The sequence below is a fragment of the Numida meleagris genome, chromosome 1, assembly GCF_002078875.1.
Source record: "Numida meleagris isolate 19003 breed g44 Domestic line chromosome 1, NumMel1.0, whole genome shotgun sequence".
Classification (NCBI taxonomy): domain Eukaryota; kingdom Metazoa; phylum Chordata; class Aves; order Galliformes; family Numididae; genus Numida; species Numida meleagris.
This window is the reverse complement of record NC_034409.1, coordinates 48,692,838-48,717,448: the sequence shown is the minus strand read 5'-3', so window position 1 is coordinate 48,717,448 and position 24,611 is coordinate 48,692,838. Positions and strand designations below refer to the sequence as shown.

The following is a 24,611-nucleotide window of genomic DNA, read 5'->3' as shown; positions in this document are numbered from 1 at the left end:
GCCTTTAAGGGTCCCTTCCAACAACTATTCTGTGATTCTATGATTCTGTGATTTCTGATTCACAGTGTGGCAGAGGAGAGGGGAAGAAAGCCTCATCAATCAGGATCCTGCTCTATCTTCCAGACATCTCCTTAACAGCAGAAACAGGTCGTACAGAGGAACAGAGAAAAGCAGCACACCAACTACTTTACATAAGCAGTATTTATTGCAGTGAGCATCTGGGAATGGCTGCACCAGCTTACATGAAACCAGAGAGATTTGGTCTTTCTCAGTTTCTTGAGGTTCAGCAGTTTCTACTTTTTGGAGATAGGATTTGCCATCTACCTCCTCAGGGAAAACGTGCTGACAGACCATGTCAAGGGAGACTGCAGAAAGTTGCTGATGTATAACATTCATACAGAGAGATACAACGAAGCAGTGTAGAGGGAAGAAGATACATATATATATATATATATATAAGATACATATATACATTATATATATAAAGAGAGAGGCAAGATGCCTTGAATGAACAAAATGCTGTCCCAACTTCAATCCACCGCTGAATGGCTTTCTTTTTATTTCATAAAGTTTATTGCTTTATTTTGTTTGCTTTTGGGGAGTTATTTTGATAAGTTTAGTTTCAAGCACAAAAACTAAAGCATCAGAGAGGGACAGATTTTTTTGTTCTGCTTCGGTATACTCAGTTTCACCAGCAATCAGTTGCAGTAAGAGATTTCTGATTCATTTTTCACAGTCACTGAATGTAGCACACAAATGGAAGAGCTTGTCTAAAAGGTCTTCAAACACTCTTCTGGGGATTTTAATATTGATGTTATACAGGCAAATTTTGTGATAGAATAATAAGAAGAGCATACTGGGACGTGATTTCTGGCTATGTAATAGTATTTACAAAGGAAGCAGGTAACACAGAGTCTTCTCAGCCATTTCTGCTGGCACTGAAAATACCACAGAAGACAACAGAGAAGAAACATTTTTGATGAAAGCAAGAAAGCCGATGCAATCCAGACAAGTGGGATAATTATTGCCTTCGTGTTTCAGCTGGCAAAGGAGACAACAGAAGAAGGTCCCAGTGTAGATGTCCTTCTTCCCTTCTTCCTATCCACAAGATTCTTTCTGCTGGGGGGTTCAGAACGGTCAGATGATCAAAATAATCATCCCATCCTTAGTATCTCCCAAAGAAACGATTGTAGGCCATGGGAAATCCTATTTGGTCAGACAGATAGTCACAGGGAGGGTAGCTTTCACAGCGCTCACGCATCTGCTCCATTGGGCTCTTGTAATACTCAGAGTACCTGGAGTGAACAAAGAGAAAAATGCTGTTCTGTACATTCAGTCAGTGGAGCTGGAGAGGTTTCATACTCTGACAGCAATGTGAGGAGTGACTCCACAGGGCACCCCAACAGGGGACATCTCATGGTGGGTTAAATATCTGCTTACATGCGGATAGACCTCCTTGACAAACGCTGGGAGAAGCTGGAACTGAACCCAGCTTTAAACAGCTGTTCTTGAAGTTCCACCAGAAAAGGAGGCCACAGAAGCAGTCAGTTTTTGCAGTTAGTTTTTTTGCTTGATTGTGTTGGGTGTTTTGTTTTGTTTTGCTTTTGTCCCCAACCTCACTTCCCAGCTAAGTGACAGTCTTTTAAAATATACATTTATATTATTTATTTTATAATTATTTTATTTTAGTGTTTCTTACTTATCTTCATCTGTGCTCAGTTTCTGCTCATTTTCCTGCTCTCCAATCTCTTTCTTTAGTTCAGGTAGTTTCCTCTCATCACCCTCACTTTTGCTGTAGACAGTAGTCCTTTCCCTCTCACAGCTTTGTTTTGCCATGCTGAGCAAACACAAATCTTTTAGTCTCAGCTGCACACTCTGGATGCCCTTCTCAACTCCTCTTCCAGACTTGGTTAATCTTTCCCGCACACGCTGCTACAGGAGAAGTCTTACAAGTATCTCATGAGTTATTACTTTATTTCTATATTGGAAATTCCCTGCAGCACTCTTGAGTTCTATTTGTTGCATCCATATTTCCAGACTAAACTTATTTTGTGATTAAGTAATACAGCAAGCTCTCTCTACCTAAGTCCTTCCTCATTTATGCTTGTAGCAGAAACTTCTAGATGATCCACCTGTACAGAGGCAGTCAGTACAGTTTCTATATCTGAATTTCATTTTGTTTTTAATCACTCCAGGTTTCAACATGAGTGACTTCCTCTGCTACCATACTATGATCCTCTTCTCTGCAGATGGAAACTCCCAATTTTCTATCATCTAAATAAAACCATCATCCTTCCAGTCCAAAGACAGACTGAATAATTATTATTTTGGCACAGGCCTACATGAGACTGTGGCTTAACAATTCCTTCTAGGAAATGTCTGAAGAGCATTCTTGCTTGAGCTCAAATTTCTCCAAATATTTTTATCTAGGATTTCTCCAAATCTCTCTGCCTAGATTATAGAATCATAGAATCATAGAATGGCTTAGGTTGGAAGGTACCTTAATGATTGTAGAGCTCTTACCCTTGTGCCTCAGGCTGCCACCCACCAGATCAGTTCTCCCAGGCCTTATCCAAGCTGGCCTTGAACACCTCCAGGGATGGGGCATCCACATCTTCTCTGGGAAATCTGTTCCAGTGCCTCACCACCCTCAAATAAATGGATATTCTGCACAAATGGATGTGGGAACTACAGCTTCAAATTTAGCCTCATCACTGAGGAGCTGTGGCTCCTTTGTATGGAGGTAGAGGCAATGGCCAGGGCTCTGTGATGCTCACTATCCTGGAATTTGGATCTGATGTCTCTTCAGGTTTGAGCAGCTTCTAACTTGTACCCTGCTGACCCCATGAGATAGTGCTGTCTACCTCCATGGGAAGGAATAAGCAATCAGCAATCAGCTCCCAAAAGGATATTTATGAAAAAAGAACAATTTATCTATCAATGACAGTCTCTTACTGCCTTTTTAATTCTAGACATGATGTGTAGATGTACAGCAAAGGATTGCTTTGTAACATCCCACCCCCTCTTCCAAAGAGGACTGGAGCCCAGCTCTCAATCTGACTTGTGATGTTACCATTCATACATGTCGAATCTCTTCTGCCTCTTCACAAAGGCATTGGCAACTTCCTTTTTAACTGTGATGCCTACCAAGAGAGAACACAGCAGGTTAGAGATGGAAGGCCATTGTCTGTACAAATCAGAGACCAGCCTAGCCTCTGAAAAGAGATTGTTCTCTCTCTTCACAAGCAGATGACTGCTGCAGCTCATCCCAACTGCCAGTTCATCTTTCCCCACTTCACTCTCCACTCATGCTCTACAACTGGGCTCCCCCCTCACCCCAGCCTGCACATCTACGTGAAGCAAGGGCTCCTTCTTAAATTCCATTCCCTTATCACACATCACAGTATGAGTCCACAGCAAATGCACAGAAGGCAAAGTCATGACAGAAAAAATAGGAATAAAAAGAAAATGAAAGGAACAGCACGCTGTTTCGCTAGCCCAGCTAACTTCAGAGTATTGGCTTTCCTTCTTTCTCCTAGGTTTAGTCAGGTTCCCTTGTGCAGGATCTTGACTGCATAGAAACAGCCAAATTACAGCCTGTCAGAAATCACCCCCCTTCCCTGAACACTTTGGGTTTTTTTTCTCTTTCCCAGTCCATGTTTGTGTTGGCTTGCTGGAGAAATACCAACTTTCATGCTCAACAGAAGCAATGTTACCCTGTAAGGTGTGAAAACGGAGACACAAGGAAGAAGGGGGATTTTCCATGCAGATTTCTGTCAGGATCAGCTTGCTGTGAAACCCGTGGACATTCCAAAATGTGCAATTCCCCCTGGCCTGGGCAACCCAACAGAAGAGGGACTGCAACCCCCAGCAGCAGCCAAGGAAGGAACTTGCTTTCAGATACAAAACCTTTCTTCTCTGTAGTCCTATGCACTAGACTGGTTGACCAGCAAATCCAAAGACCTCTGTTTGGAGACCCTGGGTCAGGTTCTGCTCTTGCAAGAGGCTGGGGACACAGCAGTCTCTTTGGAGAGGTTTCTGAGGCCAGCTCAGAGAAGCACGGAGACCGGGCACGTTGCTCCTCCTACATCACACTGTTTCTTGAAGGAGAGATGCAGTATGATTCTTGTTCATCCCTTGAACCCATCAAAGGGAAGAAAGGAGAAATATACAGGAGAATGGAGCTAAGTGTCAATCACAACGATATACTCACTGGCAGCGCTGGGAGATCCTGAGGGCTCTTTGGGATCTGGAAGACAGACAGACAAACAAATAGGAGCTTGCTTGTGCTGTCTGCTCTTCTGCTCCTCTCTCTAAATGAATCACTCTGGTTACTGAATAAATCCACCTCCCTCTCTTTTCTAAAAGGTCAGTCCCTCCCCAGAAAAAGTTTTATCAACATCGTGGCTGGAGGGAGGGGACCACTTGAGCAAAACCCCAGATTTGGACAGGACCAGAAGATCATAGAATCATAGAATTGCTTGAGTTGGAAGGGACCTTTAAAGATCATCTGGTCCAACTCCCCTGCAATGAACAGGGACACCTACAGCTCGATCAGGGTGCTCGGAGCACCTCCAGCCTGACCTTGGGTGTCTCCAAGGACGAGGCATCCACCACCTCTCTGGGCAACTTGTTCCAGTGCCTCATCATCCTTATTGTAAAAAATTTCTTCCTTATATTCAATCTAAATCTCTCCTCTTTTAGTTTGAAACTGTTTCCCCTTTTCCAGTCCCGACCGACCCTGCTAAAGAGTCTGTCCCCTTCTTTCTTCAGCCCCCCTTTAAATACCTAAACATCTGCTGTATCTTTGGAGAGAGAGAATTCCCTGACTCTAGGCAGAAATCACAAGATATTGACAGCAAAGAGAATTAGGGCCAAAAATTAGGATCAACTCTACACTTTGCTATACTTCTGGATCTACACTTTAGGATCAGTTCTACCTACTTTGCAGTTTTGAGGATTGAGATATCTGGCTCACCAGCCCTCCCAGGACAAATTCACACACTGTATTTCTGTTTCCAGTCCTAATCATAATCTTAATCCTTAATACCCCCTGCAAACATCCAAGCAAATTGTCTTCTAACGAACATGGTAGGTCTCCTCTTCATTTTGGTTTTCCCACACTGGACTGTTTTACAAGTATTTTCTCCCACTGTTTCACTAGGTATTTGGCATAAATGTACTTACAGGCAGAGAAAGAGCCGTGGAGACCAAAAAAAAAGAACAACAAATCAAACAAAACTGTGCTTTAACAAAGACTTTGTGTGAGAAGAGTTGTTTGTGGTTCTATTTTTAAGCAATGCATACATTCCTTGGATTTCAAAAATAAAAATTAAAAGTTACTCCAGGGCTGTTAAGCAATCTGGAACATAGTAACAACAAACAAAAAACCAGAGATACACTCAAGAGTGAGAAAGTGAGCGAGAGACTGACAGAAGGAAAACACAGATCAAACAAAATATATTTGCCAGTATTGAATCATGACAAATCTGATGCCAGGGACTTAATGAAACTTAACACTGAATGAGATAATACAGGCAGACAGGGCCCCTTCCTACTTGGCTTCTCTTTTCCTGCTGTAGGGAGAAATACTTGCTGTTTCTGATCTTCCCACCCTCTCTATCTGTCAACTCTAGAGCTAACTACTGCATTACTCCCTCTTGATCATAATGTCGCCATGCCTAAATCATCAAATGTGATGTGTTCTTATCCAATGGGACAACTCTCATTTTTTTCTATCAGTGTGTTTTTTTTTTCCCTCTAGAGTTCTCCCCATTCCACCTTTTCAGCAGGTGAAGACTTGACTCAGTGCCTATCTCTGCGCTTCTGCAACACTCCAGTGCTGGCAGGGATAATATCTCCATCCCTGTTCTTGACACAGCTCTGCCCTGCAGGTCACCCTGCTTACTCAAAATTGAACATCCAGCATTCCTTTGCCAGTTCACCTAATTGCTCAACTGGTTTAACACCTCAGTATGTCAAATGTTGGAATTCTCTGCTGCAGTTCAATGGTCCAAATGTTTATTTTTTTGACCAGTGGAAGAAAGCACCCAGTAGGAGATAAGGCTGTCTGTCCCCAAATCCCTCTGATTTACTACTGTGGTACAGCCTCCCAGACTGAGATCCAGCAGTGTTCCCAAGGAAGATGTCTGCTTTCCTTACCTTTCTCACAGCAGCAGAGCACTGCCAGGGCCAGAGTCAAGGTCAGCGGTGCCAGCAGCTTCCTCATGTCTGCTTTGCCTCTGCTGCTCTCCCTACACTCAGCGTGTTCTTGGAGGTTACCAAGGCTCTCTGGAGCTTGCTTTTGAGCATCGTTTTATATCCTGTGATTGCCTGGAGAGATCAGGGCTCTGGCTTGTGTTCCTGGGTCTGAGCTCCAAAACAAAGACGGTCCTTCAGGCCACAAAACATTGGGTCCTGGCAGCCATTTGGACATCCATCTCAGGACTTATGGCATTTCCAGAAGATTTTATCTGAGATTTTGAATAGGTCTGTTGAAGAAAAACAACTGGATAAAAAATCACTTTTATTATAAACATAGAAGTGATTCAGCTTCTTGCAGGAAAGCCAGGAGAGAGACCAGCACATCCAGAAGTGAAGCAGATGCTTTGGTGTGATAGGACTCTCCCATGTGGAAAACGACTCTGAACCTGATGGTGACCCTTTTCCCCAACCACACTCATAACTTTAAAGGAAAGGACACCCATAAAATGGTTTTCATAGGGCAAATGTACAGTAGGTTTTCACTCGAGACAGTTTCAACAAACCATTGCAGAGATTTGAGATGTTTACAATATTGTGATCTTTGACAGATAGCGGGGTGGGGCCTTTCTTTTTTCTTCCTGGAAATCTTCTCAGTTTGGAGGCTATTGGCTTGGCTTCTCTTGTCTCAACATCAAATAAGCCTCGAGACTCCAGAGATGTTTTGCTCTTCAGGTCTTGGGTTACTATGGTTATTTGGGTACATCAAGAGGCACATGTGGGGAACTGGCTCTTGCCAGGCCCTGACCCAAAGGAAAGACTGTGCTCCTGACAGCTCATGTCAGCATGCTCCCCAACCAGTGATGGTGTTTGCAAAGCCCCGTGTGTATGGAAGTATCTCTGCTGTCCCTGCTCAGACCCACCAAGGAGCATCCAGAGCCTACACTGCTTGTAGTACTGGTAACCAGCCAACACACCAACCCGTCAACCAACTAACCAACCAACAAACCATGTATTTGAAGTGACCTCAAGCTGTGTTTTTGTCTCCTCAGTTCAGTAGAATTTTAGTGAGTATCACAGCTCTGTATTAAATGCTGAATTGTCATCGGGTATGGCCTGCGCTATGGTGGCATTTCAGCTTATGGCTAAATGACATTTATTCAAAGTCAGACAACAGACAGTGCTCTTCCTCACACACAGTATGACTAAATGTCCTCTTCCTCCTCATGCTGAGATGCTTTTGTCTACCAGTACCACATATTTCTATATTCCACTATTCCATCCAAGTTCCCAAAGTCACGTCCTACATAGCACATGGATCACATCTTCCTCCACTTTGCATTTGGTCCTCCACAGCCCCACACACAGGGTTACAGAATTAAAAGGCTCTCAAGGGCAGTCACAGCCACTGGAGATTCTGCTGATTATTAGTAACACAGTCTTTCATCTTACATAGAAATCAGAGAAATTTCAGGAATAAAAAAAAAGTTTAGCTTTTCTACAGTCCAGGACAGACTGAATATATATATACTAATAATACCCAGAAGAAGTGTCTTAGAGAGCAATAGTTTAAAAATAAATAAATATCTAGAAGCGATAGGTATCCTAGGAAAGCAACGTTTGCAAAAGAAAGCTTGGAAGAGTATAAATACAAAATTCTAGTCATCCAAACAGCCTTACTTCTCTTCCTAGCTTTTCCTAAGCTTTTCAATCAGCATGTAGTCTCTCAAGCATGTTTGATTATTGCTTACATTAATGAAAAACCTCTGAAAACTCTGATATTATTCATTATTTATCCTGGTAAACCGGAGGTTGGAAGTGCTAGATATTTTTGGACACAGACCCAGACAGCACTAGCTCCATGCCTTCTGTTTTGGTGGTGTCACAGTGTCAGGACAGACCCAGACACTACAGACTTGTTGACTTTAAGGTATGAAAGCTTTGCTTTGGTTGGTGATCTTCATAGTCACCTCCTTAGGAACATGCAGAACAAATGAGGGTGCAAATATACCTAATCTGAACAGCTTTTTTTCACAACACTCATTTCTCTCTCATTTTTTCCTTTGGACAAAACCTCAGCAACTGTCAGGGTGGAGTTTCCTATCAGAAGTGTTTTCAATAAATAAATCTGTTTTCTTCCCAAAGATTCATCTGCCAAGCTGGCAAAACCACAAAGCATATTTCTGAAAAGATGTATGTTTCTACTGTGGAAGGTAGATTTGGCTCTAGACTTAATTTCATAGAATATTCAACAATTTGATACTTTATACCTTATAGACTTTGACAGTGTGCTGTAATCTTTCCCATTTTTCTAACTTGCAGGTCACTGGGGAAACCTGGAGATGTGCAAACTGAAACAAGCTGTGCTGAGCTGAGATAGAGGATTTTACATCTGCACACCCCACACCGATGGGTGTCCGAAGAGCTGTGGCTGCATCCTGCTGCCTCCGAGACAGAGTGAGCAGAACAGAGGGGTGGGAGCCACAAGTTCTGGCTGTTGTCCCTGGTGCCACTTGGGTAACAGAGAGAGCGGCAAGGCCTAGTGCTACCGAGAAGGAGACCCACTGCCTCCTTCAGCCACTTTCCACCCCCAGAGGCCCTTCCTTCTGCGTGGCTGTAGCCATCATATTGCCTCCTCACCACACAGGACAGGACTTGCCCCTTGTTCCTCAGATCCGAATCCCTCGTTTATCCCTTCTCTTGCTGATGCTTTGGCTCCCAGCTATCCTTCACCTTATGGGTTCAGAGTGACACAAGAGGAAACAAAAGGAGTATAAGGGGATACTACATTCAGTTTTGGGCTCCTCACTACAAGAAATATATCAAGGCAGTGGAGCATGTCCAGAGAAGGGCAATGAATCTGTGATGGGTCTGGAGCACAAGTCTTATGGGGAGCAGCTGAAGAAACAGGGATTGTTCAGTCTGGAGCAGAGGAGGCTCAGGAGAGACCTTATCACTCTCTACAATGACCTGAAAGGAGGTGGTAGAGAGGTGGAGTCAGCCTCTTCTCCCAGGTAACAGCAATAGGACGAGAGGTGATGGCCTCAAGTTACGCCAGGGGAGGTTCAGCTTGAATATCAAGAAAAACTTCAAAAGACTGGTGATGCACTGGAACAGGCTGCCCTGGGATGTGTTAGAACAACTGTTCCCAGAGGTGTTCAAGATCAGGGTAGATGTCACACTGAGAGAAATGACCTAGAGAAGTCACAGGCACAGGCTGATGGTTGGACTAGATGATCTTACTGGTCATTCCAACCTTAATGATTCTATGATTCAAACTGATTTTCTACGTCAACAAGAGCAAGGTGTTGAACCAAGGAGAATTTATGTCTGCATTATTGATTTTAGCTGAAGAAATAAAAAATAATAATTTCTATATAATATTTCAAAGTAAAAGGCTAATGCTAAAGTTGTCTGGAAGAAAAGAGATAAAACAGCACTCCTGAAAAAATATGAATAAAGTCTGGACCACATGGTCCTTTCGACAGGAGCACCATACACCAGGATCAAAGGTGGCTGGGAGAACAAGGTGCCATTGACAGTTTTTTTCTGCCACTAATTTTCACACCAACTTTGTCTTTAGGATTAAACAGACTCTTGGATGTTGTTTACCCAACTGAGGAAAGCTCATAGAGATTTTGTTTTCAAAAAGTGCATCTCACCCTGCCTTCTGAACACCAGGTGATTTTAAGATGACCTAAGGTCGGGAATTGAAATTTGCCAGCGATGTCTAAAGCAAGTCAGCTGTAGGCCCCAGAGCAAAATCATTGTACGTTCTTTCCAACCTCATGTGATTGTGTGGTAAGGACTTGTTTCCATGATCTGCACCAGGTTCTCTGATAAAGAAACTCAGCTTCTTTGTGAAAAGTCATCCTCTAAAATACTGTCACTCGTGAGATGACTGTATCAAACCAGCAGTTTATTGTGCAGCAAACACCCACATCCTGAACTCTCTCTGATCTCTGCTACGTCAGCTCAGCGCTAATTAACACAGTGTAGGCATCCATGGCTAAATGGGAGAGAAGCAGCAGGCAGGATAACATACAGGGACACAAGCAACTGAATATATTTCAGAGCTACTGCTTTTCCTAGGAGGTTACCCTGAGGTCCAAGCCCCAGGGTGGGGACAGATCATCTTTACTTATTCCTCCTTCTCCCAAAATAGTGCCTGTAAGCAGCAGGATAGCCGTGGTTAAGAGCGTACTGTTCACACAGGTAGAAGTCCTCACAGATCTCCCTCTGACGTTCCTGAGGTGCCTTATTACGTTCTCTGATCCTGCAAAAGTAGGAGAAATGAGAGGTGTTATCTTAAATATCCATCTACAGCCCTTTTCTGCCTTACCAGGTCTAAGAGTCCATCCCAGCCTCTACCACCAAGATACCAAGACCATGGCATACCAGTGTTCACCACACCCAGGGTACCAATGGGAATACAGCAGGAGTGGTTGCCTCCCTAGGTAACCTTTTACTTCACATCTAAGCAGAGTTGTGGAGATAAGAGGGAGGCTCCTGCCTCAGTCCGGCGCTGCAGGAATAGTCCCCCAGTCTGCTCCCTCCAGCACTTCTGCTCTTCTCTAACCCCAGGCATGAAGAAAGGAGGGCAAGGAGCTTCCCGCTAAGGGGCTACCTGGTACTGCTTTCCCTTCTGTGCCTCACCCTTTATTTTCACAAGCCCTGCATAAGATGTAAAACTGCCTTTATCTGCATTCTATAGACAAGGAAAAGAGGCCCACAGAAGGCCTTGCAATTCAGAAAAAGTTATGCAAATTCTGCACAAGACTTGAAGAGTGGAATAAGATCTCCGGCTGAGCTTCCTTTCCAGCTGGCCCACACTGATTCCTTCTCCTTTTGCTATTCCTTCCTTCAGACAAATTTAAAAAGAACTCCTCCAGTGCCGAACATGACTTTGAATGTATGGACCCACTCTCTGCTTTCTGAGAGGTGTTCAAGAACCGTGTGGATGTAGCACTGAGGCACATAGTGGGCATGGTGAGGATGGGCCGATGGTTGGGCTAGATGATCCCAGTCATCTTTCTCAACGTTACTGATTCCATGGTTCTTCCAGGGTTGGGAACCTCAAGCAGAGAGAAGAGCTGAGGCTTCCAAGGAGTCACCATGGCTCCTCCCCTGGTACCAGCCTGTGCTTGGCAAGGAGATACCTCTCCATGCTCCCACCCTCAGTGCCCTGATGCCATAACATACCTCTCCTGAAGGACAGCTCTTAGTCCTGTGTCATCTCGTATGAAGCCATTGGCCCTTTGCCTATTGAGGAAGGGGTCTGGGAAGACAAGAGGTGGTTCAGAGTAGATAAACACTATCTGCAAGACCTGATTTCCACAAGGGCCTCTCCCACATTTGTGACAGTCTCCTTGATTGCCCTACCACACTTGGTGAGATCCAGCACCTTCCAATATTCCTGCCTGCCCGCCCTGCTGGCTCACTGACAAGCTTTCCCTCTGCAAGTGCAACCTCTATGGAAGCACACACACTGCTTTTGTTCTGCTGTTACTCAAGCCACCCTGGGTAAAGCTGCTGCCATAGCCCCTCTGGCTGGGTGGAGCTGGGACAAGAGATAGGTGCCAAGCAGCACAGACCAAGGGGGGTCTGGACACATACAGCAGAATTAGCAGGATTGTGAAGCTGTGATGGAAAACAGGAAGGGCCTGAACAAGTTTATCTGCCTCCAAGGTTGGGCAATCACTGTGCAAAGGTCTGTGCGGAAATTTTGAAGTGAGGGGCCTGAAAGTGCCTTCTGTTCTTTTTGAGGAACAACACAGTCCTGCTGTAGAATGGAGGAGTCTTTGGCATTGGCTCCCACTTGCGCTTCTGACTAGCTGCTTTGTGAAGTCATTCTCCCAGATGGTTTAATTTCTTTTTAGCTTTGAACTCTCTGCCCATTCCTAAGTGATTCTCCACCCTCACATGCTTCTCCTGTGACAATAACTCCCTCTTCCAGAGCAAGAATCCCTCCTGCCCACACATCCCACCTGCTTCTTCCAAGTGCAGAGAGTTGTGTTCTCCCCATCCTTGGATAAGGGCAGCCCATGTTACTGGCTTCTACAGTACCCTCCTGAGCTTTTTGAGCAATGTCCTTTTCTGGTGCCATTCAACCTGGTTTAGGTGCATGCAGCAGGGATCTAAGCTCGTGACTCTGTGTTTTCCAATTTTTATTATATTCTTTGCAAAGCACAGCAGATGTAATTGTGCCTGAATATATGAATTTTGTTTTAACCTTCCTATTTATCTTGACACTCTGTCACGCAATGAATTCAATTTCCCTGGACTAAGAGGTTCTGCCTATTTAACTGATACAGTAAAGTACAAGGAAATGGCCTTGGAGATGTCTGTAGTGCACTTTGAATTCAAAAAAATAGCAAAGCAGTCTTACTGAGATACTCATGGGATTCCATGCTCTCATGGGACTCTGGGGAAAGAAAGAGTACAACATGTGTAAGTCACATGGAATTCAAGCCACATGTCATGGTTAAAGGTGAATATAACACATCCAAACAGACCCAAAGACGTCTGCAGTGTTGGAGCTGTTGCTCCACCCAGAAAAAGAAGCTCACCTACCATAGCAAGTAGCGGCCATGACCAAGACGGCCAGGAGCACAAGGACGATCACAGCACGCATTGTGCAAGGACTCACTCACTCCGTCTCTTGCTGTGCCTCACTCTCTTCCCACTGAAGGCAGACAGAGATCCTGCAAAATTAGCAGTGGAATGTTTATTATAAAAACAGATCCAGGAGGGGGCCCATGAAAGAACGTGGGGAAGGAGACGGCTGGTTGGTACACACTCTGTATGGAGCCATTACAACACAGCTTCTATTAGCAGATTGAGTCAGGCTTCAGGAAGGAGGCGGCATTCCCCTTCCTCTCTTGGTTTGGGGCGGGGGCCATAATTCACAGGCAAACATGTCCCCGGCGCTCCACACTCCGAAACCTGGCCTATGCAAGTGGAAGGAATTCCAGGGGCTGCCAGGGGCCCGCAGGGAGAGACGTGTGCTGATCCCAAATGTACATGTTTGCCTTTCACATATTTCTTCTGATCTGCTCTCTTTGCCCTCGCCATCCTCTGTCTGCATACACAGAGCCCAGACTGTCCTGTCAGCTCTGCTGGGGGAGACATAGGGAATAAGGCTCCAGGCGCTTCCCCTACACTCAGCCCCCCTTCCTCCAGCTGGCCCAATGCCCTCCCAGCCTGAGGGATGCTGGAGCAGGAATCCAGCCCTATTGCCCCTTCCCATCTCCTCCTTCACTGCTCCAGGAGTGGCAAGCAGTGATACAGAGGGATTCCTTCTGCTGCAGGGATCATGAGATTTGATATAACAGCAGCACCCAGAACACTCTTCCAGCCCAAGGGGCAACATCTTTCTGAAAGGAGACAAAGTCTTCCAGGACTGCTGCCTCTGCTCTGCCACCAGCAGCCTTTGGCCCACTGGGCTCTGAAGTCAGAAGTCATAGAATCATTGTACTGTTTGAGTTAGGAGGGACCTTTAAAGGCCATCTGGTCCAACTCCCCAGCAATAAACAGGGACACTACAGTTAGATCAGGGTGCTCAGAGCCCCTCCAGCCTGACCTTGAATTTCTCCAGGGATGGGGCATCCACCACCTTTCTGAGTGGCCAGTGTAAGGCTTTTCAGACAGGATTAATCTCCCAGGCCAGGAGTCTCTGGGAGCATTACTTCGTCTGCTAGCACCAAAAGAGCTCGTTTGGGTCCAGTATTATGGGCAGCAGTGATGGACATAAGGTGGCAGTTCGACTTTCCAGCTCTGTGGTACAAGAGGGGACTAAATGAGGGGAAAAAAAAAAAAAAGAGGCAAGACAGTGAGGAGAGGTGGGTACCCAGTGTCTGCCAGCACTCTCCATGGCAGTGGTGGAGCTGGGACCATGCAAGCTGCAAACTGCAGCTCAGTCCCACAGCATCAGTGCTCTCTATACCATCCACATTGTGCCCATTTAGTGCTCAGCCTAAAATCAGGATGAAAACCTGCCCCACCACTCTGGTCTCTTTAAGGGAATTCTCTGCTCTAGGATTGTTTGCATTCCTTGGAGCCCAGGGTTTTTGAGTTAGTGCTGAATGTGGATTTTGTAGGTTTCCTGAATGTTTTGTACAGTCTGGCAGCTCTGGGAACTGCCAAGAAATAGAGGCTTGGGGGATAGAGCCTAGCAGGAGAACAGTGGGGCACAGGGAAGAAGGTACTGGGAGTACTTTGGAATGAAGGTGATGCTGCAGAGCGGGAAACTCCAACAGACTTTCCAGCCAAACTGTCTTTATTTACCTATCTTCACTCTGGGCAGAGCCTTCTACTCTCTGGACTACTCCACTACAATCTCAGAAACTCACAGATCCCTGGAGTATCCCATGCCATCACCACAGGAGAAATGTTGCAAACATCCTTTAACTCAAATGTTTAATTTTTCTCCACAGAGGCAAGGCAGTTTCCAAGGGATCAGTGAACATCCTGGCTCTATACCAATAACTTGACTTCAGGGAGCATTTTCCCCTGGAAAGAATGATCTCCTGTTCACTCCTCCTGCACCCTGGGTTTTCCAGCACACACTTCCCCCCCCCCCCCAGCATCACTGTGCTGCCCCACATGTAACACCTTGTGTGGTACAGTGAGCCAAACCCCCTTGCTTTCTAGTAGCATCCACTGGTTAGAACTACAGAAAGAGGAGGTAAGATGAACTGCCTGCAAATGCCAGGAGGATTTCCACAGTCCCCCAAAAAGCGGAGATTCGGAAAATCAGCTCTCTGTCCTGTCTCCTGCTGGAGTGGAGAACCACACTGCTACACAAGACACAGCAACCACCCCTAGCAGTTTGCAGCTGTGAAGCCCCAGAAAGGCATTAATAGCAAGCAGCCATCCAGGCAAAGCGAGGCAGTCCCTGCATACTCACAGAGCCGTCCTTCCAAGCCAGCCTGTAGTTCGTCCAAGGGGCAGTTCTCCCAGCGTCGTGGGCCCTGCACAGAAAAAGAAGGGCCTTTTATTTATTAGCATTGATGAGTGACTCCTCCCCTCTTCTGTTTCCCACTCTCGATCCACCCTCAGACTTCCACCTTCTCAGTCAAAAACACCTTAATCCCTCAGCCAGGAAATAAATACTTCAAGCCAATAGGGAAAGGAGGGAGACAGAGCAAGCACTGGGGGTGAGGGAGGCACAGCCCAGGCTGCCTTTCTGTGCCTGGAAACAAAGATCCAAGGACAAGCTCAGTTTCTCCCTTTTCTGTGCCCACCCTGAGCAGAGCCATGCTGCTGGCCAGGGCGCCTGCTCCTCCATAGGGTGCAGGAGGCCTTCTCCCACTTCCTTTTGTCCTTCTTTTGCAACTAATTCCCCCTCCTTCAGATCCACAACAGAGCTAGACAAGCCATTGGACAACCCAGGACATGTGCTGGCTGGGTTGGGCTACTGGGGTCCTGGGCTCCTGGTTCTGTCCACACACCCAAGCTTCCAAGGCCAGGTGCCCATGTGCACCATACTGGGATGCTGAGCCCACACAGAAACCCATGTCAGCAATGATCCAACTCAGCCAAGCTCCATATCTCTCCTGTACTGAAGATTCCACATCTGGACACAGTACTCCAGGTGAGGTCTCACCAGTACAGAGTAGAGGGGCAGGATCACCTCCCTTGCCCTGCTGGCCACGTTCCTTTTGATGCACCTCAGGGTAGGGTTGGCTTTCTGGGCTGCGAGGGCACACTGCTGGCTCCAATTTTGACTGCAGAAAGTTCAGACCTGCCTGTGGCACAACGGTACCAGATTATGTGTGTACTTGTACAAGCAGCTCTTGGCTCTCAGAGCCAGAGAACAGCAACGTGACATGGAAATGTCTGGTTTGGAGTCATACCATTATTGCTACAGACAGCTTGCAGAGGTTTAAGGATGGTGAAGGAAGGAGGGCTCTGCCCTGACTTCTGACATGGCAGAATGTGGGCCAGAGCTGTGTCTTCTTATTTAATTCCTGCCAGGACAGGGGAGAAGGAGTAAAATGTTCCCTGGATATCCTCAGGGTGTTGGGGTTGTTGTCATGAACCACCTCTGAAAAGCAGTGCAAAGTGGAGACTATCTCTAGTGCCCCTTCTACTGCCTTTCAGGTACTGCTGAAAATTCAGCCCTGTGCTACACAGAACCCTGAGGGAAACTGAGGCATAGAAGGTCTGGCTGTTCTCAACTATACTGATATCCAAATAGCTTTGGCCACGGTACCATCTGGCAAGTTATTAGTTAAATCAGACGAGATGGGCATGAAAGCCAAAATTGTGAGATGATAAGGAAGCAGAAAAATGGGACAGAAGATTGAGCAGTGGAAAGGAGAAATGTTCAGAAAATACCATTTGAATACCCCTTTGAACTATCTTAACTGAATATTTATATTAGTGACTGCTCAGAAAGGGAATACTTGCTGAGGAGGTTAGCTGATAACACAAAGTAATAAGGGAACATCAGTGGAATGGGTTTGCTGAGAGGTCCTACAGGAAGAGAAAGATGGCCTGGAAAGCTGGAGTAACAGAAAGAGGGTAACAGGCAGTAGTGCAAGGTCTTCCAAGGGGATGAGTAGATAAAAATCCTGCTGTAAACTAAGAACTCACAAGCTGGAAATAAACAGGGAACAAAACCAATTATGAACCAAGAGTCAAAAAGGTGATTACAAAAGGATGATTCTGAGATGTCTACTGAGAATCTGCTGTCAGAAATGGGAAACTTAGTGCCACTGAATAAGATACCAGTGAGACCTCAGCAGGAGTCCCCTCTATGGCCCAGGTCACTCGTGTTCAGGGAAGAAGAATTCTTGCAGAAGTGGTCTTAATGAGGATTAACAGGGTGAGCAATGAAAATAGAGGCTGTTTAGAAAATAAAGAAGGAAAGGAAAGGAACAGCTCACTGAGCTCAATGAAAAGATATAATTTGTTTTCTATGAATGTGTTGCAATAAGCACTAGGAGGTAGAATGATTTAAGCCACTCTGACTGCCCAGCTCATGCCTCTAGGAAGGCTTTGGCAGTCGCTGAGCACCGCAGCAGGGAAATAAACTCCATAAGCTCCATTGCATTCATGGCATTTCAAACATGGGTTCCAAACCCAGGTTGCCCAGAGTACCAAGAACTGAACTCACTGATCTGGACAGCCCTTTCCAAGCTCACTCCCATGTTTCAGGATGTAAGTTAGTCAGCCACCACAGGGTCTATGGCTTAGTGATTTCTCAACATGATAAACAAGCGCTTTTTGGAACAACTAGTTCTACAGCACATGAGAAAACAAGACTTTATTTTTACTTTTTCATTTAGTCCTAAGTAATGCCTAGGAATAGATCCAAGAAGCAAGTATAATTCAGCCACTAAGTAACAGCATCTGAGTATCCACAATATAATTAAAGTCAACAACCTCATGAAATAAATCGTGCTGAAAACTAGCTTACTGACACTAAGCTTTAGAAAGAGAGATGATTTTTAAACACAGGAGCTAGTCAGAAGAGTATGAAATGAAAATAAATGGAACACATTTCAGACATTTAAATAACTTGATATCCATATCTGAACGTGTGCTAGTTCTGGCAACAAACTCATTCCACTACCCGATATTAACCCTACAGCTAGTTCAAAAGTCCATTGTTCAACCCAGGAAAAACACAGATTTAAACATTTCAAAACTAGATTTAAAAATTCTCAAAGATGAGAAGAAATGGTGTACACATAAACCAGAGAAATCTAGTTTCACAGCAAACAAAAAAAAATTGTTTCACAACAACCAAAATGATTCATTTCCATTTCAGTGGTGGGGTGGGGATAAAGGAGTAATTTCATAAGAAGTAAGTTCTGTTTTTTTCCTTAAAATACTCGAACATGTATCTTTGAAACCTGTTTCTACCTTTCCCATGAGAAGAATTTTGCCACCAGCATTACAGCTTTGTGGAAAAAGAAAAGTTTATAGTGGGAAAATACCTATTGGTTCTAATTGAAATTTCTTCTAACAAAGCAAATATGCCATATACTGTCTTAGTGTTTTAGAAACTATCACCCGAAGCTTATAAGTAGTGTCAGTCTCCTATGGAGAAGGAGAAAGATTCACATGCCAGCTCATAGCTATTTTCTTTCATGGTTCCTCCAAAGTTTTAGGCCAAGATGCACATTAGAAATTCCCTTTTCCATGCTACACGATGACTTTCAGTGAGTTGGTCCTGCCTCATACATGGAGCACATTCACATATTCAAGCTGACTGGTTGCTCAGTATTCCAGTGCCAAGGAGTAGGATTGAAATTAAACAACATGAAAAGGCCCAAATCCTTCCTCTCTGACCAAATCCAAAGGTAAAAGGATCGTTCTTCCTTCACTTACTGTGTCCTACAGAATTTGGGCTTGTATCTACATCAGCCACTTTCATAAATAGAGATTTCGAGTTTGTGAGCTGTGGAGCTTCTTTGGTTGGTTGGTTGGTTGGTTGATTGACAGATTGGGTTTTTTAGCTACTGTATTCTGTTGTTGGTGGCTAATCTATAATCTATTGTGATTCAGAGATTACTGACCAGATATAAATTCACAGCCATTGTCCATGGAGTTGTGATCCTCGAAGTCACTCCTTGAAATCCATCACAATTCAAAATGAAGCCCAGTATCCTGGAAAAAACTCAAGCTGAGTATAAATACAGGAATGTTTGGGGTCAGCAGTACAGTTCAATGGGAAGTCATTACTTTCCATTTTTGCTTGCTGCAAAAACTGAGCCTGCCTCAAGCCTTCAACTCCAATACATAGCACTCTCCATGGAATATCATTTAGTTACCTCAAAGACTGACTCTCCATGTTTGGCCAGGACTTCCCAGAACAGCTGTATTTGCCTGAAACAATGAAAAAATATTACTGGTAACGGGAAATTCAGAACACAGAAGAGCAGAATTTCACAGAAGCCAGACCAAGGATATTTAATTCATTGAAAAAAAAAAAAATCAACCAAAGCATTCAGGGCTAAAAGCTAACTCTGTTGCTTCCTTTGGCTTCACCTCCACCCACCCACACACACCCACATACACCAATCAGCCTATTTCTTTTACTGTCTGGGAAGGAAGGAAGAGAAAGGATATTGTTAATATTTGGATGTTGAAAAAAATTGGCAGAGGCTCCTTTGCAGGGATTAACCAATCCATACAAGTGACTAAAATTGCTTAAACTTCCAGTATCCTATTAAAAACCAAGCAAAGAAAAACACTGAAATCTGACTGTAAAAACAGAGTGTGCTTCTGGGTTGCGCTCTTGTGGGAAAGGGGAGCAGAAATCTCTCCTCCTTGTCCACCTCCGACCCTTTCACTTCACCACATGAGCACAAAAATGTCCTGACGTGATTCATTGCTTGGGATCAGATGAGATTTACCCACCATATTTCCTGTACGGACATGCAGAGTGATAAGAAAGCAGCTGCCGTTTCACTTTGCTCATCTGTCTGGTAAATAAAAAAGAACAATGTTGTGACTTTTTTAACCAATGAACTTAGATAGTGTCTTAGATTCAAAACCTGCCGGTCCCTGTGAAGTCTAGATCAGACTGAAACATTTCTGGGCTGTTTTAAATGCAGGCAGCCACTGAAATATTTACAAGCACCCCTGCTTCTTTGTTCTGTTTTAGGTTCAGTATCTATAGTGCCATACATTTTGTCTTTAGAAAGTAAATAAAATTTTCTGTGGTACACCAAGCCCTGATCTTGGTTTCTGTTTGTTGCTAGGAGTTGATAGGCTTCAAAGGAAGATTGGAGGACTGGGGGGGAAATGCGTGATACCCAGCTAATTGTGAAATAGTGTTTGGTGAGATGAAAGACTTTTTTATCCCTTGAAGCATTAAATCTGATTGTTCTTATCTTCTGGTGCATAACTACAAATGATATTAATGTTCCTAACATCACATGCCTGCCAAGTCATTTGACTTGATGACCTTCCATAGTAATGAATTTCACATACCAATTATATGCTATTTGGAGACATATTTATTATTTGTATTAAATCTGACAACTGTTTATTTTTATAAAGAAACATTGTTCTCATAAATCAGGAAGTAATTTTGAAAGGAGAAGGAAAGATAGATCAATTTTTACTGCTTTTGAATTAGTTTTTTCTTCTTCATAAAATGGCACTGGATCCAGCATTCATTGCTTTACCAGGGTTAATGTCTTTATCGCCAGTGGCCATAATTCCCTTTATATAGTGAAAGAAGCAACAGGATTTGTATAAACGGAAGGAGAGCTCTGGGTGTGGAAGCACTTAGAAGAAAGGCAGAAGAAGGGCTACAAGAACAGTGTATATTGATGGCACCTTGATTAGGAGATTGTTAAGTTCCCAGCAGAAAATCAAATCATTAGAGATGATGGTGCTATGAAAAACAATGCAACTGAACAATAAGATACCTAGATGAGGAGACAAAAGACAATAAGACGTAATGATACTCAGAGGTGGGAAAAGATGTAGAGACAAAAGACCACAACTACTGACAGTTCCTGAAGGATGTAGAAAATGTATTTAAAATGAGCATGTAGTGGCCAAACTATGACAAACCCAGGAGACATAATGAAGAATCTAGAGCTGGTGTCCTGCATTCTATGTCACTGCAAGGAAATCAAACCATATGAACAAATGCGTCCTCGTGCTTGTGAATATGTGGTTATGAGTATTTGTCTGAATGAGCGAAATCAGTGTGGCTTAAAACAAAGCCTTCCCTTCTTGTAGTGTCTCACACTGACTTCTGTTACTCCACTACTGCAACTTTACTTAATAAGAAATGAGGTATCAAAAGGTTCCATGCTGACATTTTATGATATCTTCAGTACGGAAAAGTCTTCATCCAAAAGCATCTCACACCATTGTGCAGCTTTGGCAGTGGTCTATGAGATAAGAAACTTTCCTCAGAGCTCTTCCCACTTTGATTTGTGGTCTTTTTAGCCAGACACCAAAGGGAAACACAGGTCAGATACACAAGAAGAGCAGCAGTGCTGCAGGCATAAGGCGACATTCTTGAACTCAACCTCCTCCCTCACTTGTCTTAGTAAACATTGTTTGGGGTCCACCATGCTGACGTTAATCACTCATTTTTCTCACTGTATACAATAAAGGATGGCATTTTAAGACCCAATACCAGAATCAAAATTACCTAAAACCACACATATAACTTCTATATAGCCTAGAGGTTTTTTCCTTAGTAGGACGTTTCATTAAAGACTTTTGCCAGCAAAGAGAACTTGTCCTTCCTGGGCCTTTAATTAAACAGTTTTTTCCCCTTTGTTCCACTAATGAGATCCATAGGCAATACTTCCTGGCTCCCACTAAGCTGTATTCACTGAGACTTCTACTTTTACAGGCTCCTTCTTACAGCCACATCTGCACTGGAAAATGATGCTCTGTGTTCACCAGCAAGATACACTGGATGAGTCATGTGTTCAGTACACAAGCATTTACAAAACTGATGGCTGGCTAAGCCTAAGATTAGTGAGGATATTATTTAATTTTCCTAAAGCAGATATTGCATGAGAGTCTCTGCTGTGTATATATTATTTACCAAACATCCGTAGACATCTGTAGAATGAGTCTTCTCCCATATTACTTGTTCAGCCATGAGGTTCAATAAATCCAAGTGCAAGGTCTTGCACCTGGGTTGCAGCATCCCCCATTATCAGTACAAGCAGGGGGATGAAAGTATAGAGCGCAGCCCTGCCAAAAAGGACTTGTGGGTCCTGGTGGATGGCAATGTGCTCTCGCAGATCAGAAAGCCAATTGTATCCTAGGCTGCATCAAAAGGAGCATGGTCAGCAGGGTGAGGGATGTGATCCTGCCCCTCTGCTCTGTGCTGGTGAGGCCTCACCTGCAGTTCTGGATCCAGATGTGGAGTCCTCAGTACAGGAGAGACATGGACGTGTTGGAGTGCGTCCAGAGAAGGGCCACAGAAATGACCCGAGGGATGGAACACTTTCCTATGCGGACAGACTGAGAGAGCTGGGGCTGTTCAGCCTGGAGAAGAGAAGGCTCCGGGGAGACCCGAGAGCGGCCTTTCAGTATGTAAAGGGAGGCTAGAAGTAAAAAGAGAACAGACTCTTCAGCAGGGCTTGTTGTAATAGGACAAGGGGAAATGGTTTCAAACTAAGAGGGGAGATTTAGATCAGATATAAGGAAGATGTTTTTCACAGTCAGGGTGGTGAGGCACTGGCACAGGTTACCCAGAGAGGTGGTGGACGCCCCATCCCTGGAGACATTCAAAGTCAGGCTGGGAGGGCTCTGAGCACCCTGATCAGCTGTAGTGTCCCTGTTCATTGCAGGGGAATTGGACTAATGATCTTTAAAGGTCTCTTCCAACTCAAATGATTCTATCATTCTATGATCTAACTGTCACTTCAACACTTTGAGGTAGGTACCTGTCTTTCTCGATAATCATTTCACTAGTGAACCTACTGGTTCACTAGTGGCATACACCTGAAATGAACAGCTAACACTAATTCCAGTAAGGACTGCAGTCAAATGAGTCTCTCCCAGGCAATGCTCCAAGGAACTCATGAGCAGTAAGATCTTGTTTGTGCTGAGTTCTGTAAAAGCCCCAGAAGGGAAAGATGTGTAGTTAGTTACATGCCTGCCCTTGTTCCTCCACAGGAGATGCCTGACAGGCAGGAGCACTTTCCATCTGCCAAGGACTCCCTTATCACCGCTTCGCCTCCCAAGCCTCGAGCTTGATGATGACAGATGACAATATGCAGGTGTCCCAGAGGCTTGGACATCCAGTTCACCCTCTTCTTCATCCCCTGGAGCTCTTCTGTGTTAACTGATCTCTCTGTCTACCTCTGCACCATCAGTATAGTGATAATCTGTTGCTGTACTCCAGGAATGTTATCGCAGATGCTGGCTGCTACACAGAAGCCAACTGAAGTCTCCATACCCTGGTGCCCATCTCAAGACTCTGCCATCTCCACTCTGTTTGTGAGCATTTTGGGGCAGATGACATTGTTGTTTCTCCTAGCCCTGTTTTCTATGCTGTTGTTTGGGAGTATTTGCTGCTTTTCCCAACCACCTGTGAATTCGCTGAGTGGATGGTGGGGCTGGAGGCAAACCAGCAGAGAAAAGTGCCCATCTGGAAACAGAGCCCTCTCCCACATACGCTGCCCAAACACAGCATGTCTCTGCCTGTCAAAGGGAAAAGGGAAACTCACAGGGACAGATTTAATACATAAAAACAAACAAACCAGTGCCAAGCCTTTGGCTGATTGTCACAGCTAGGAATAGCAGCCAGACAATTCAAGGGCTTTGGGTTTGTGCACGTGATGGGTCCCTTGCACAAGGACAGACGGTCAGGTTAAGCCCAGCCCAAATGAAAGTAAACACTCCTGCCTGGATATTCAAGAAGAGCGCACAAGAGTGACACAGAGCTTGGCACCTTGCAAGGCACTGGGCAAGCAGCAAGCAGCAACTCCAGGACAGCTTGTCTCAGGCAGGGACTGGGCCGAGGGCTCCTGTGAAGAGGTGAAGGTGTGTTACGGTCAGAAACACCATACCCTGGCATAACAAAGCTAATGGTGCAGCTTTTGGACTTTCCTTCTCTGCCCAACACCTAGTTTCACTAAACCAGTTCCAGGATTCACAGGCCAAGCAGAAATGTATTTGTGAACAGGGCCCTCGGGGTGCAGCAACAAATCCATTCCCTTGTGTTGCTAGGTGTTGCTTCATCATCTCTGGGAAGAAGGATGTCTGGTGGATTCTCATTCCCAGTTTGCCTGTGATATTTGTTCTTCTAGAAGGAAGTGTCTGGAGCACATGCACTGTGGCAGGCACCTTCCCTCAGGAGCAGCAGGGTTATGCTTGGGGCACCAATGCCTCTAGAGTAAGGGATGGGCAAAGAGAGAAATAAACTCATAGCCAGGGTCGAAAGGCCTGCACCTCACAAAAAGATGGGGAGCCAGCGGGGAGAGGGGTGTAGGTACATTCAGTTCCATCCTAGAGTCATTGAGGGTCTGTGTAGTTGTTTGCACCCATGAAGGTCTCCATTCTGAATAGAGGAGGCAGAAAGACAAGAGAGAGGTTTGGGATACTGAGGACAGCCTTGCTGGGTGATTCTCAGGGTACCCTGCTCCTGTTTGCTTCTCTCTGGGAGGACAGCATCTTTCCAGAGTGCTTTGTATCTCTCTGCAGTGGTGGTGCATTAGCAGATCAACAAGGATTCATTATTTCACTGCTAGGGAAGTGCAAGGTGGAATGGCTGGAAGACTCATTTATTGTGACAAGATCCAGATCCCCAAGTGAAAGAACAGGTATGTGAAAAGAGTGATAACCTTTTAAGGAAGCTGGGATACAAGCATCACTTTCTCAGTTATAGCATCAGAAATACCCTGAATCTATTTGCATTTAACAGTCCCTTCCTTTCCACTATGCTGAGGTATTGCCAAAGCTCT

The 24,611-nt window shown here is 44.7% G+C and overlaps 2 protein-coding genes across 4 annotated transcripts; both read right to left on the bottom strand.

Moving 5' to 3' along the window:
• Nucleotides 184–9,078, bottom strand: BGLAP (bone gamma-carboxyglutamate protein). The gene is made up of 4 exons (XM_021416012.1): nt 6,163–9,078; nt 4,214–4,249; nt 3,074–3,143; nt 184–1,295 (listed from the first exon to the last, which is right to left on the bottom strand). The coding sequence occupies exons 1-4, from the start codon at nt 6,227–6,229 to the stop codon at nt 1,166–1,168; spliced, it is 303 nt and encodes a 100-aa protein (XP_021271687.1). The 5' UTR covers nt 6,230–9,078; the 3' UTR covers nt 184–1,165.
• Nucleotides 10,100–22,187, bottom strand: MGP (matrix Gla protein). 3 transcript variants are annotated; one of them, XM_021415883.1, is made up of 6 exons: nt 22,043–22,187; nt 19,576–19,640; nt 18,987–19,041; nt 18,732–18,822; nt 15,110–15,173; nt 12,830–12,905 (listed from the first exon to the last, which is right to left on the bottom strand). In XM_021415883.1, coding segments are annotated over exons 2-6 (273 nt in total). In that variant the 5' UTR covers nt 19,637–19,640; nt 22,043–22,187; the 3' UTR covers nt 12,830–12,903. The 3 variants fall into 3 exon arrangements, with proteins under 3 accessions (XP_021271387.1, XP_021271558.1, XP_021271474.1); XM_021415712.1 differs by lacking the exons at nt 18,732–18,822; nt 18,987–19,041; nt 19,576–19,640; nt 22,043–22,187 and adding exons at nt 10,100–10,477; nt 11,404–11,479; nt 12,590–12,625 and having other exon boundaries at nt 12,775–12,905; nt 15,110–15,179; XM_021415799.1 differs by lacking the exon at nt 22,043–22,187 and having other exon boundaries at nt 19,576–21,539.

Excerpts from the sequence above, each read along its gene's own strand:
- BGLAP (XM_021416012.1), bottom strand. The coding sequence starts at position 6,229 with ATGAGGAAGCTGCTGGCACCGCTGACCTTGACTCTGGCCCTGGCAGTG. Across the intron at positions 3,144-4,213 it reads AGGATCTCCCAGCGCTGCCA|GCATCACAGTTAAAAAGGAA; the intron begins GTGAGTATATCG and ends CTCTCTTGGTAG. Across the intron at positions 1,296-3,073 it reads AGATTCGACATGTATGAATG|GTACTCTGAGTATTACAAGA; the intron begins GTAACATCACAA and ends TGTTCACTCCAG.
- MGP (XM_021415712.1), bottom strand. The coding sequence starts at position 12,835 with ATGCGTGCTGTGATCGTCCTTGTGCTCCTGGCCGTCTTGGTCATGGCC. Across the intron at positions 11,480-12,589 it reads GGAATCCCATGAGTATCTCA|ACCCCTTCCTCAATAGGCAA; the intron begins GTAAGACTGCTT and ends TTGTCTTCCCAG. Across the intron at positions 10,478-11,403 it reads AGAGCTGTCCTTCAGGAGAG|GATCAGAGAACGTAATAAGG; the intron begins GTATGTTATGGC and ends CTACTTTTGCAG.